The sequence below is a fragment of the Prionailurus viverrinus genome, chromosome D3 (assembly GCF_022837055.1).
Source record: "Prionailurus viverrinus isolate Anna chromosome D3, UM_Priviv_1.0, whole genome shotgun sequence".
Lineage (NCBI taxonomy): Eukaryota > Metazoa > Chordata > Mammalia > Carnivora > Felidae > Prionailurus > Prionailurus viverrinus.
This window is the reverse complement of record NC_062572.1, coordinates 68,346,427-68,361,378: the sequence shown is the minus strand read 5'-3', so window position 1 is coordinate 68,361,378 and position 14,952 is coordinate 68,346,427. Positions and strand designations below refer to the sequence as shown.

General features: G+C 37.7%; 1 protein-coding gene across 9 annotated transcripts in view; it reads left to right on the top strand.

The window, feature by feature from the left end:
- Positions 1 to 14,952, top strand: part of PIAS2 (protein inhibitor of activated STAT 2) — a 119,174-nt gene that overhangs the window by 81,019 nt on the left and 23,203 nt on the right. For all 9 annotated transcript variants that reach the window (XR_007145897.1, XR_007145898.1, XM_047828215.1 and 6 more), the window contains 3 exons: positions 3,525 to 3,659; positions 6,089 to 6,194; positions 7,570 to 7,643. Coding sequence is in view for 7 of the 9 variants with exons in the window: in XM_047828215.1 (XP_047684171.1) it covers positions 3,525 to 3,659; positions 6,089 to 6,194; positions 7,570 to 7,643 (315 nt within the window). In the remaining 2 variants the exon portion in view is untranslated. The remainder of the gene's footprint in view (positions 1 to 3,524; positions 3,660 to 6,088; positions 6,195 to 7,569; positions 7,644 to 14,952) is intronic.

Below are 14,952 nucleotides of genomic sequence, written 5' to 3'. Positions count from 1 at the left end.
GCACACACACACACAATTTCTTTTTTCCATAGTATAAATGGCTGTTAAGTTATTCTCTGACTTTCTTCTCCCTTGCTCAAACTGTTTCTAGTGATTTTCAGAGTCTTGATGCAAGTTGTAGATTGCAAGTTAGGTGAATTCCCACTTAATTACTATCCTGTCTCCTATGAGGCAGTGAAGGATGTCCCCTAATTGTGTAATACCACCAATACTATATTTCATTGTTTCTAACATGCATATTTCAACATCACCAAAACCCAGAGGTATCTTACAATTGCCGATTACCAGGTGGCAGCTGTAATGTATTGTCATTGCCCATACTTGTGCAGCCTTGATGTTGTTCCTGTGGCATGACTGGTTAGCTAGCCTCCTTGGGTTTTTTAGCCAATAAATGATTTAAGAACATTTTAAGGAAGGTTCATGAATCCTGGTTGTTGTTTGAAAACCTTTGATCAGTACATTGTCATAAGATCCAGACTGTATCAGCATTAACACATGCAGCTGATTTAAGGGTGTCAATGACCTTCAGGGAAATATGAGAGACGCTAGTGGAATGGAATATAGTTTTAAGGAATACTTTTATCTCCAGAGCTCTTGGTGGTGTATTGGGAGATACCATGAAACATATGCATTGATAACTGAGTGAAAAGTCCTTCAGAAGATTCTTCAGTATATTTAAAAGGAATACGTTAGCCAATTCATTTTGCTTATATTTCTTTGCTGTGCATGCAGAAATAAGTAGTAATATACTAGACTGTGTCACTAACTTTGTATTTTTTTCTTCTCAGTGGTACATAGTTAAATTACATACCAAGATATGGTATTTGCTTTTTTTTTTTAAATACATAGATGTTTTCACAGCTAAGAAATTTTATTTTATTTTATTTTATTTTATTTTATTTTATTTTATTTATTATTTATTTTAATTTTTTTAGGGAGTGCCTGTGGCTCGCATGAGTGGGGGAGGGGCAGAGGGAGAAGAAGAGGGAGAATCTTAGGCAGGCTCCACTCTGGGCATGGAGCCTGGTGTTGGGGCTCAATATCACAACCCTGGGATCGTGACCTGAGCTGAAATCAAGTGTCAGACACTTAACCAATGAGCCACCCAGAAATTTTAATTTTCTAAAAAATATATTAGTTTACTTTTTTTTCTTCAGTATATGAAATTTATTGTCAAATTGGTTTCCATACAACACCCAGTGCTCATCCCAAAAGGTGCCCTCCTCAATACCCATCACCCACCCTCCCCTCCCTCCCACCCCCCATCAACCCTCAGTTTGTTCTCAGTTTTTTAAAAAAAAATTTTTTTTTTCAACGTTTTTTATTTATTTTTGGGACAGAGAGAGACAAAGCATGAACGGGGGAGGGGCAGAGAGAGAGAGAGGGAGACACAGAATCGGAAACAGGCTCCAGGCTCCGAGCCATCAGCCCAGAGCCTGACGCGGGGCTCGAACTCACGGACCGCGAGATCGTGACCTGGCTGAAGTCGGACGCTTAACCGACTGCGCCACCCAGGCGCCCCAGTTTGTTCTCAGTTTTTAAGAGTCTTTTATGCTCTGGCTCTCTCCCACTCTAACCTCTTTTTTTTTTTTTTTTTTTCTTCCCCTCCCCCATGGGTTTCTGTTAAGTTTCTCAGGATCCACATAAGAGTGAAAACATATGGTATCTGTCTTTCTCTGTATGGCTTATTTCACTAGTTTACTTTTGAAAATTACAAACTGAAAAGTCTTTTGGTAATTGAGAATTGGGTGTAATGTGAATCAAAAATGAGTACACTTGCTATTTAAAACAAATACTAACTGGAAAAAGTAGAATAAAGCTTAAATTCCAGTATTAGAGTCATCAAGCTAGTTTAATGTCAATTGAAATAATGATTATTCTTTGTCAACATGATCTGGTTTTAAAGATGTCCATTTCTTTTCTACTGGAGAGAAGGCAGTGGAGAGCTTTTTTCTTATTAGTAATTCCTTTGAAATTCATTAATTTGTTCCTTTTTTCCCCACAAACTACAACAAATATATATTATTATTTTTTTTTAATTTTATTGTTTTAAAATTTTAATTCCAGTATAATTAACGTACAGTGTTACATTAGTTTCAGGTGTATAATATAGTGATTGCACAGTTCTACACATTGCTCACTGCTCATCATGATAAGTGTGCTCTTTAATCCCTACCACTTATTTCACCCATCCTCCACACCCATCTGGTGGCCGTCAGTTTGTTCTCTATAGTTAGGAATCTGTTTCTTGGTCTGTTTTTTGTCCCTTATTTGTTTTGTTTCTTAAATTCCACATACGAGTGAAATCATATGGTATTTGTCTTTCTCTGACTTAACTTCACTTAGCATTATATTTTCTAGCTCCATCCATGTTGCAAATGGCAAGATTTCATTTTTTTATGGCTGAATTTAAAAATGTACATATATACCACCTCTTCTTTATCCATCCATTCATCTGTTGATGGACATTTGGGCTATTTCCATAATTTGGCTATTATGGACAGTGCTGCAGTGAATGTAGGGGTGCATATATCTTTTTGAGTTAGTGTTTTTGCATTCTTTGAATAGATACCTAGTTCTCTTTTTCATTTTTGGAGGAACCTTCACACTGTTTTCCACAGTGGCCGCACCAGTTTTCATTCCCACCAGCAGTTTGCACAAGGGTTCCTTTTTCTCCACATCCTTGCCAGCACTTGTTTCTTGTGTTTTCGATTTTAGCCATTTTGACAGGTGTGAGGTGATACACCTCATTGTGGTTTTGACTTGCATTTTCCTGATGTTGAGTGATGCTGAACATCTTTTCATGTGTCTGTTGGCCATGTGTATGTTGTCTTTGGAGAAATGTCTGTTCATGTCCTGCCCGGTTTTTATTTGGATTCTTTGGGGGTTTTTTTTAGTGTTGAGTTGTTTACGTTCTTTATAGATCTTGGATCCTAACCTTTTATCAGATACATCGTTTGCAACTATCGTTCATTCAGTAGGTTGTCTTTAAATTGTGTTGATTGTTTCCTTTGCTGGGCAGAAGCTTTTTATTTTTATGTAGTCCCAGTAGTTTATTTTTGCATTAATTTGTTCTTTAATTCCCAGACTTTGTTTTCCCTCTTTCCCATCCCCAGTATTTGAATGCATTTTTTTTTAAGTTGATTTTTCTATTTTGAGAGAGAGTGAGCAAGCGAGCACGGGAGGGACAGAGATAGAGGGAGAGAGAGAATCCCAAGCAGGCTCTGCACTGTCATCACAGAGCCCAGTGCGGGGCTCTATCTCTTGAAGCATGAGATCAGAACCTGAGCCGAAGTCGGACACTCAGCTGACTGAGCCACCCAGGTGCCCCAAAATATAACATTTTTAAGAAGATCATTTTCCTCTTTTGGGTTGGTGAACTTAGGATGACAACTGTATGATTTCCAGGATAAGAAAAGAATAACTTAGTATAAGTGAAATTAGGCAAATCTGTATCTATCTTGGAGAAGATGTTTGATCCCCTGCAGAGAATATAAAATTATTTTTCTTTCTTATGGTTCTAGGGCTATGCACCACCACCTAAAAATGGGATTGAACAGAAGCGCCCTGGACGCCCTTTGAATATTACATCTTTAGTTAGGTTATCTTCAGCTGTGCCAAACCAGATTTCCATTTCGTGGGCATCAGAAATCGGAAAGGTAAAGACTCTCTTCTGGGTAGCCCGAAAGTGATCTCACTAGGAGCTGATTTGTTTTTTCTTAGCTCATGCTACTAGCTCTAACTTGTCAGTTTAGACAAGTTAGAGAGCTTGTCTCTCTCCAAGAAGCTTGTAATCTCCAAGAAGCAGTCATTTTCAGTTTGGGGTGGAGATGTAGAGATTCTCAAGGTTAAAAAGTTTAAGGTTTCCTGAATGCCATCTCTTTATTTTCTTGGAAAAGAAGTGAGTGTAATTACAGTATTTCTTAAGGAAATTGTTTAATCACAGTTGTGTTTGTGTGTTTAAGTGGTGTTCTAAGAAACTGGAAACTTTGGATGATGTTATATATTTATGAAGGGGAACAAAGCTTTATCAGGCTTTGAGGAAAATGTTTAAATGCGCTCATGTTGTGGTTGGAAATAATCCATTCCAAGCTTTACATGAACAGCTTCCTCAGATAACATGGTGAAAAATACATTATTTTTTCATAATGTAGCTGTCCCTTCCCTAACGTGCATTTGGGAACGGGAGTTAATTTGTCAAAGTTCTTCTTAGAAGAAAGCCAATATTGGGTTCATTTAAAGATTTGCTCAAGGCCATGTATGAAGTGGTCTCTTCTTCCAGAATTAGAACTTTGAAACTCTGGATTTGAAGTGTTAATTGACCTCCCTGAATTATGAAAATACATTATTTTTTCAATACCTTTATGTTTGAACCTGGCTTTCTACTAATTCTTAGTCTCAAAATGTGTTATATCATTTATGGGGTACTGACTAATACAACATGGGATTTCTATTTTAGATCTATTTGTTTATATTTAGAAATAATAGAATGGCAAAAGAGATTTCAGTTAATTTCTGAACATCAGCTTTCATCTTGCTATTTCATAGAGGTAAAGGGTAATATTCCTATTATATGGATGGAGAAATCGAGTCCTATGTTTATAGCAGGAATTTTGTGGTTGTGTCACCAAGGCAGTTGCAGAGCTGGACATAAAGAATATTTTGTATTAATATTTGGACTATAAAAATATTACTGTCTCTTTAATGATTGTTTTCTTGAGCTTTCATATTTGAATTGTTACTGTTCACTTGTCTTTATTATCATAGGGCACTGATTCCTAATATTTTTCATTTTCACAAACTGAATGTGTAATGTAGTGAAGCATTGGATAAGGATTCAGAAAATTTTGGCTTAGTCCCAAGTTGGCCCTTGTTTGATTTTAGCAAAGTTGCTTAATTTCCTGAGGCCTACTTAACGAATAAGTAAAATCTTGAGAGTGGGTGTTGTATGCAAGGAACGTTGTTAAATGAGCAAGTATTAAGGCTTTAAAGCTTAGGAGAAGGATTCGAATAGAAGAGTATATCTTTTTGAAGTAATTATTAACTTGCAGATTTTTGAGTAAATGATTGTAGACATGGAAGACCTGGAAGGGTTTTTTTGCCACATAATGGGAATAATATTCTTTCCTTATAATTAAAATGATTAATTGACTTAAAACCTGCACACTATATATATTGGGTACTCCTCAGATACTTAAAAGGACTGTTGCAGGACATTAAAAATAATATTTAAAATACTTGTTTTGGTAACTATTAAAAGTATTCCATTTATTGTAGAATCAATTGAATGAATATATGTAGTTAAATTGCAAGAGATTTTTAGTATGTAGGTAAAATTATATTTCGTCTCTTCATAGCTCTATAAATAGCTAACGAAGGTTCCTTTGTGCCAGATCCTAGAGGTATGGGATTGGATGCTGTTTTTTTTTCTGGGCTTGTCTTTTTGATTTTTATCGTTTCTCCGTGCGTCTTATTTACTACAGTAGCTGTCCCTTCCCTAATGTGCATTTGGGAACAGGAGTTAATTTGTCAGAGTTTTTCTTAGAGGAAAGCCAATATTGGGTTCATTTAAAGATTTGCTCAAGGCCATGTATGAAGTGGTTTCTTCTTCCAGAATTGGAACTTTGAAACTCTGGATTTGAAGTGTTAATTCACATCCCTGGTGTTTGAACTTTTTTTCTGCAGTGGAACCTGTTCTTCAGTGAAAATCTTCTGACAGTTCCAATACATAAAAACAGAACAATTTTAGTTAGAAGTAGGCATGAGAGGGTACATTCTCATTCATATCATCATTGCCCCTAAGATAGCAGTTTTGCTAAATTAGAAACACAGTTTGAAAACTACTGATATATGTTATCTTTCACATGGATGTTTTAAAGGGTTAAGTGATTTAGAAGTACCTTTAATATGATTGAGTTTTTGTCTTCTGTAAAATAGCTGAGTTGATTTTTTTTTCCCTGCCCAGTCATTGACCTTCCTGTGAAAGTTATCTTGAACGTTATTTTTAGCAACCAGAATTTTTAGACAAGTATTTTTTGTAAATAGGCTATTATCTCTTGTCTTTAATACAGATTATCTTTCTTTGTAGAATTACTCCATGTCTGTATATCTTGTACGACAGCTCACGTCAGCCATGTTATTACAGAGATTAAAAATGAAAGGTATTAGAAACCCTGATCATTCCAGAGCACTAAGTAAGTAATGTTTGTAAGACTAAGCATATGAGATGCTTTAATGGGGAGGAAAAAAAAAAGCAAGCAAGCCTCACATATACATCAATACAAGAATAATTGGGAAGAATTGTTAGAAACTTGAAATGAATTTTGAGTTAAAAGTATTCTAAGAACAGAGCCCTCTAACGTGCAAAACCATTCTCTTAGAAATCACTCCCAGTGCATCAATTTTAAAATCCCAACTAGTCTGATTTGGGGGTTTTTCATGAAAATTTATTTAGGTAAATGTCAGGTTGGTGGTAATTTGGATGCATACATTGACTTGCAAATAGAAATGCAAGTCTTCAGAACCTCCAGTGTGTAATAGAATGTACCTTTTAAAAATTTCTAAATAAGAGGCTCTTTTTGCAGAAGAATGTTGATAACTATCAGCAGTATTTGCCTTCTCAGATGCTTTGTTTTATGTAATAATAGAGAAAAAAGTCTAACCCAAACTGTAAATAATTCAGTTCAGTAACTTAATTCAATTGAACAGACATTTTCCTGGGAAAGAGAATATTTTCCCTCAAATTACCTTCCATACCAACTGAATGAACCGGAAGGGAAAAGAGGATCTACAGATTGAAAAGGGAGCCAAGTAGGGCTGTTGAAATGATGTTGCGTTTCTTGTACTTAAACCATCCTCATCTCCTGAAATGACCCAGTATCCATCTTCCTGCCTGGAGCGGGAAGCCAGAGAAGCCCGTAGTTATTCTTGCTTGCCCTGTTCGGATTCAGCGGCCTCCATTTCCTGATGTATTCTCAGGATGGTGTTGAGAATTAGGCACCTAAAGGCCACACGTATAATTGTTAGCTTGTGTATCCAGTACCTTGTATCCATCACCTGGTCAATAAAATTGCAGAGACATTCCACGTCCATTGTAGTTTTCAGTTGTCAAAGGAAGTGTAAGAATATTGTGCCCCTTCTGTTTACAAATTACTCCCTAATAAAGTTACGAGTGTGTGTGAGGAAAGCGTTAAAGCCCAGAGTACTGCTGGTTTCCAAGAGCCTTTCCTAACCGTTGGATTGTTCTGAAGCCTTAAGCAGCTTTCTGTTTTTGAAACTCTTCTTTACCTGCAATTTTACTTTTAAAAGGAAACTTAAAAATTCAGTTAAACATGTGATCTAGAGTTTGCAAGTTTGTAATGCTTAAACCTGATACTGGAAGTAGGATTGTGTTTTCAGTATGTTAATCCTTAATGTTTCGGGGGTTTTTATGTTTTTATAGTTGGTTGACCTATTGGAAATGTTTGGGAAACGTATCAACAATAAGATGATATATATTTCTATAATTCTGTTCATAATTATTACAGTTCGTTGAAAAAATTTTTAAATTCTTTTTCTTTCTTTTTAAAGTTAAAGAAAAACTTACTGCAGATCCTGACAGTGAAATTGCTACAACTAGCCTCCGGGTATCCTTGATGTGCCCTGTAAGTAACACAACAGCAAGACATTCTGGGGTGTTTCGCTTTCTATGAATTACTAATTTTCCTATAAAAGTAAGTGTGGGACGAATGATATATTATGATAGAATTCTGAACTTTTGTTGTTTTTCCATTCAGGAAGTTTAATGATTAAGCATTATAATTCTAAAGAATGCAGACATTGTTTAAGCACTAACTGAACAAGAAGAGACCTAAAAGATTGTATCAAAGAGGGAAGAGAGCTTTATTTAGTAGGTTCAAAATAATCTGTCAGAGTTTTTTGCTCTAGACCATCCACAGCTAACAGTAAACGTATGTGGAGAGTTGGCTCCTTTTATCGGAATATAAACAGTATTGAAAAGTAGCAGTAAAATTACCAGTACCTGATAATGCTGATTGATAGTTCTGGTTTAATGAGTTAGAATGTGTGAGATTCTTAATCTATAATATACTTCAGAGTTGCTCAATAATTTTTGTTTTCTTGAGAGAGCCCACACACACGAGTGGGGGAGGCACGGGGGGGGGGTGAGAGGGAAAGGGAGAGGGAGGGAGAATCTTAAGCAGGCTCCCCACCCAGTGCAGAGTCTGACATGGGACTCTATCCCACCACCCCTGGGATCATGACCTGAGACGAAACCAAGAGTCAGACGGTCAACCGACTGAATCACCCAGGCACCCCAGTTGCACGATAATTTTTATATCTCTTTATATAGAGGCTAGGGGTAGAAATCAGTCAGGAACATTCAGATTCTCCTATGTGCTTGGTACTGAGCTAATTTCGGGAGAAAATACTGAGGACTTGATAGGAAGTTGTCAGAAAGTGAAGAGTCTAGTTTGAGAGATAAAGCTAACTCGTACTTACCTCATGTAATCTTGCTAATAGAGTACCAAAGAGATGGGAGGGGTCAGGAATAGTGAATGACAGTTTCTTTAAAATCAGTACTGTTGGAGGGGACCCTTTCCAGATGTGAGGAACTTTATGAGAAAAGTCCTGGAATCAGGAGTGTAGTTTTGGGAGCAACTCATGACCAGCCACCATTGTGAGAAATGTACAATATTTTACATGGAGAGAGAATTGTGTCAGAGGGAGGGGGAGAGAAGGGAATACTTTCTTGAGTTCCTATCATATGGTCCTTAATTTAACTGTCTTAGCAAAACTTTGCAGATGAGAAAACTAAGACTAAAAGAGGTTGGCTAACCCAAATCACACAAGTAGATGAGTTAGAATGTGTGAGCATCTAGTACAGCATCTAGATGAGTTAGAATGTGTGAGCATCTACTACAGCATCTAGTAGTAGAACAAGGATAAAAATTTTGATCTTCTGACATTATTCCAGTTCTCAGAACAACATGCCATAATGCCAGACTGGGCTGAAATATATCCTGGTTATAAGTCCACCTCTCTATCACCCTGGAAAGTGGTGTTTATAGATATCTTTCTTTCTGAATTTATTTTTTAAATTATCATTAACTTGAACTAACTTAGCTTTATTGAAAAGGATTAGAATTGCATGAAATTGGGATTGCTTAGAAATTGGGAATCTCTGGTTATTAGACCCAGAGAGAATGTCTGCAGTCTCAGGAGAGGGGGGGAACACAACCCATGCCCCGATGGGGAGGCAGAGGCCCTGTAGGGCTTGTGTTTGGACCCGGGACCTCCTCTTCTACTTATAAGCTGTGTGCAGACCTTGCGGCACAAGTTCTTCTATCTTCACATTACCCTTTCCTCCCTCTTGTGTTAAAATTGATACTAAATTGAAACACAGGAAATTGTCATTCTGTTAGTCAAAAACAGTTGAATATTGACAGTTCTTTATGGTTTAACACTAGTATATCAAGTAAATGTTAATTGCTGGCTGTATTCTAGGCATAGTCGCTATATGGGAAGGGAATTCATGTTACCTTTATTGTTTCCTTTTTAATTTGTCTGCACCACTTAAAAAATGTTTGTTTATTTTAAGAGAGAGAGCGAGTGAGTGAGCAGGGGAGGGGCAGAGAGAGAGGGAGAGAGAGAATGCCAAGCAGGTGGTGCAGTGTCAGCACAGAGCCCAGTGCAGAGCTTGAACTCATGAACCGTGGGATCACGACCTGATCGGATATCAAGAGTCAGATGCTTAACTGACTGAGCCACCCAGGTGCCCTGTATTACTTTTATGCTTTAGTAGCAGAATGTTCGGTCAGGAAGAAAGTGGTTCGATACAACTTACCTGAGGAGTTCTAACAGCTGCGTGATGCCATTTTCTGTCTTATTTTCTTGGCATTTGTTTTTTATTCTTTTAATTTGTTTCCTTTTTTTTTTTCTTCAAACACTGTGCCATTCTGTATGAGAACAACCAAAACAAAACACAATAGCCCAACATACTAATGGATTTTCAGATTTTCAAAATAGTGAAGGTGGTATATCAGAGTGGTTAGGATTCCTTCTGTATAAGAATAGGGAGCAGTTTCGTTTCAGTAAAGCTGACCGTGTTTAAGAACATTAACACGTCGGGGCGCCTGGGTGGCGCAGTCGATTAAGCGTCCGACTTCAGCCAGGTCACGATCTCGCGGTCCGTGAGTTCGAGCCCCGCGTCAGGCTCTGGGCTGATGGCTCAGAGCCTGGAGCCTGTTTCCGATTCTGTGTCTCCCTCTCTCTCTGCCCCTCCCCCGTTCATGCTCTGTCTCTCTCTGTCCCAAAAATAAATAAATGTAAAAAAAAAAAAAAAAAAAGAACATTAACACGTAACAAGATCCTGCTTTAAGTTTATTAAATACTCTCTTTCTCTGCTGACAAGTGAAACAAGTCTGTTCCTTGGACTGTCTTTTGAGCTTAAGTATTCATCCTACCTGGTTTGTTCAGCACTAAGAAAAGCATGAATGGTTCTTTTCAGGCTGTAGTAGTGGTAACATGAAGTTGAAGCTAACTGTAGGATATGATGCATATTAATTAAAGCACCAAACAGGTGTTTCGATCAAATGAAACGAATGACAGTCGTTTTTGAGGAAGAGACAGTACTGGTATTAGTTGAAGAAAGCAGAAAAGAGTGCAGCTAGCTGGCTGTGGAACTAACACAGGATGTGGTGCAGTGGTAGGAAATAGAGAAGCACAGAATGGATCGCAGGCATTTGGAAGGATAAGAGGTGAACCCTGGGATAGGAGGCAAAAATGAGAGAAAACGATAGCTTTAAGGTAGTGGAAGAGATGTTAGTTATATTTCACAGTATGTTTACAAAATGATTCAGAGTAGACATGAATCTGGATAGTGGGGAGCACAGTCCAACGCCTCTCTCCTTGGGACCTACGAAAGGTAATTTTACAGTCATTATTGAAGGCAGGATCTGATTGAGTGTGTGTAATTATATTTCTGAACACCGTGAATTTTACACAGGAGTTGTATCGTAGTGATAGCAGATAGCGATTTTCAGTCTGTCCTGCAGACGTGGGCTGGGTGGCTGGGGGATAAAAAACGAAGCTAGGTTTGATTTTATCTCTTAAGATTCTGACTCATATATAGCTTGGGACCACTGATTTGGGCCATTTTTTACTTATACACATTCTTTATTAATTTAGATAGATACTGATTAGATTATAGTAGAGTGAAAATCAATTTAGACACTCTGCTTAACATTTTACCCTGGTACTTATTTAAGAAAAAAAATTTTTTTTTTTTTTCAACGTTTATTTATTTTTGGGACAGAGAGAGACAGAGCATGAACGGGGGAGGGGGAGAGAGAGAGGGAGACACAGAATCGGAAACTGGCTCCAGGCTCTGAGCCATCAGCCCAGAGCCTGACGCGGGGCTCGAACTCCCGGACCGCGAGATCGTGACCTGGCTGAAGTCGGACGCTTAACCGACTGCGCCACCCAGGCGCCCCAGAAAAAATTTTTTTTTAATGTTTATTTTTGAGAGAGATTCAATGTTTATTTTTGAGAGAACAGGAGCAAAGAGGGGCAGAGAGAGAGAGAGAGAGAGAGAGATACATAGAAACCAGAGCAGGCTCCAGGCTCTGAGCTGTCAGCACAGAGCCTGACGCTTGAACAACCCAGGAACCGTGAGAGGATGGCCTGAGCCGAAGTCAGATGCTTAACCAACTGAGCCACCCAGGCACCCCGTACCCTGATACTTATTTTTAAATGTTTGTTTATTATGTTGAGAGAGCATGAGTGAGGGAAGGGGAGAGAGAGAGAGAATCCTAAGCGGGCTCTGTGCTATCAGCACAGAGCCTGACACGGGACTCAAACCCATGAACCATGAGATCATGACTGGAGCTGAAATCAGGAGTTGGATGCTCAGCTGACTGAGCCAACCACACACCCCTTACCCTGATATTTATAGCAGCATTATGTGGAAATGGCCCATGTGTCCATTGACTGATAAATGGATAAAAAATGTGGGGTGTGTGTACACACACACACACACACACACACACACTGGAATATTACTCAGCCATAAAAGGAAAGAAATCTCTCCATGTGCAACAACATGGATGGAGCTAGAGCATTAATGCTGAGCGAAGTAAGTCAGAGAAACACAAATACCATATGATCTCACTCATGTGGAATTTAAGAAACAAATGAGCAAAGGGGCAAAAAGAGAGGCAAACCAAGAAACAGACCCTTTTTTTCTTTTTCATGTTTTTATTTAAATTCTAGTTAGTTAATATATAATGTAATATTGGTTTCAGGAGTAGAATTAAGTGATTCATTACTTACAATACCAAATGCTCATCATAACAAGAGTTCTCCTTAATACCTATCACCCATTTATCCCATCCCCCATCAACCCTCAGTTCTCTATTGTGAAGAGTCTCTAATGGTTTGCTTCTCTCTTTTTTCTTTCCCATATGTTCATCTGTTTTATTTCTTAAATTCCACATATGAGTGGAATCCTATGGTATTTGTCTTTCTGACTTATTTCACTTAGCATAATATACTCTGGCTTCATCCACATCATTACAGATGGTGAGTTTTCATTCTTTGGATGGCTGAGTAATATTCCCTTGTGTATATACCACATTTCCTCTATCCATTCGTTAGTCGATGGACATTTGGGCTCTTTCCATAGTTTGGGTATTGTTGATAATGCTTCTATAAGCATCAGGGTGCATGTACCCCTATGAATCTGTATTTTTGTATACTTTGGGTAAATACCCAGGAGTGTAGTTGCTGGATCATAAGGTGATTCTGTTTTGAACTTTTTGAGGAACCTCCATACCATTTTCCAGAGTAGTCGCACCAGTTTGCATTCACACCAGTGTAAGAGGGTTCCTCATTCTCCACATCCTCGCTAGCATCTGTTGAGAAACAGACTTAAAAAAAAAAAAAAAAGGTTTTATTTATTTTTGAGAAAGAGAGCACAAACAGAAGAGGGGCAGAGAGAGGGGACAGAGGATCCGAAGCAGGGTCTGCACTGAGAGCAGTGAGCCAAGAGTGGGCCTCGAACTTACCGTGAGATCATGACTTGAGTTCAAGTCGGACACTCAACCGACTGAGCCACCCAGGTGCCCCAAGAAACAGACTCTTCACTACAGAGAACAAACTGATGGTTAACAGAAAGGAGGTGGGTGGAGGATGGGAGAAATAGATGATGGGTATTAAGGAGTGTATTTGCTATGGTGAGCACTGGGTATTGTATGAAACTGTTGAGTCACTGCATTGTATACCTGAAACTAATATTGCACTGTTAACTGGCATTTAAAACTTAAAAATTTTTACAAATCAAAAAAAGTGTTGAATTGGTTGGGAACCATTTCATTCATAAAACAGCACCATCATCTGACTAAGTAGAATATTTTATTTTGTTATTTTTTTATTAGAGACGTGCTAGTGGGGAGAGGGGCAGATGGGGAGAGAGGGAAAGAGAATCTTAAGCAGGCTCCACACTTAGTGTGGAGCCCCATGCGGGGCTCAGTCCCATGACTTTGGGATCATTATCTGAGCCGAAATCAAGAGTCAGGTGGTCAACCGACTGAACCTCCCAGGTGCCCGTTATCCATCAGACATCTGACCAAATAGAATTTAACACATTCACAATTTCTTTTACTAACACACCATGATCAGTATTAGGAAATTGATCACATTTGGCCAGATGGTAAGAAAGGCCTTTTTAACTTGGGAAATGCTCATTAACTCTTGAGAGACGGTAGAGTAGGATTAAATTTAGGATCATTAACTTCCACAGCAGTGAATGTTTTCAGTTCTGTATGTTGTGGAAATTCTGAGGCAGTGACAGGAGAAATGAAAATGGCACTGAAGAAGATAAAAAGCAAATTCTCAAAGTGTGACCCAGAGATACTTGGGTCTCCTGAAACTTTTCGAAGAAGTTCACGAAGTCAAAGCTATTTTTATAATAATACCAGGACACAGTTTGTCCTTTTTCTGCTCTCATTCTGTCCTGAGTAGACAGTGGTGGTTAACAAGGGTCAGCTGATGGTGGTGTAGTGTGTACTTGTGTATTCTTGTTTTAAAAATGTCTGCTTTAATTTCTATAGTAAATATTGATTAATATATACATAAAAATTATTTGAGATTCTCGATTTTTAAGAGAGTAAAAGGATTCTGAGGCCAAAAGTTCAAGAACTAGTAGCCAAAAAAAACATAGTAGGCCAAGTTGGAGCATTATTTTAAAGGAATAAATTATGAAAGTTGACAATTAATACCTACTTTATTGTAAAAGTATTCAGATAAAAAATTTTTAATTGCTTAAGTCTGTTACTCAGAAGTAACATTATTACTAATGGTATGAAATACATCTTTCTAGATTTAACTTTATTGTTCATAATCACGCATGTTTATTGGAAAAAATTGTGCCGCATGCACGATTCTGTGCTTTACTTTTTTAAAATTAACAGTGTATCTTAAAAATTAATGTGTAGATATATCTTAGTTTAGTCACTGTAGGTATTTTGTTGATTGGGTATGGTGTAAATTACTTGTTCAACCTTTTTTAAAAAAGTTATTATTTCGGTTATTTCTAGGCACTTGATTGTGTAAAAAAAAAAAAAAGCAATGATGAAAAATTCCTAAATAAAACACTAGCTACTAGAATCCAGTACTTTAAGAAGAATCCAGTATTTTAAAAGAATAATATGTGATAACAAAGGGATGCCTCTTAGGAATGCAATGGTTTGATTTTAGAAAATCTATTAAAATTATTTATATTAATAATTGAAAGGTGGGAGGGAACCCCTGTGATCCATCTCATTAGGTGCTAAATCCATTCCTAACAGAACAAAAACTGTTAGCAAAATTGGGAGGGATAGATAATTAAAAACCGAGAACCAGGACCATGTATGATGTAAAAACTAGGAGGGTTCTCATGGAAGTGAAAAACAT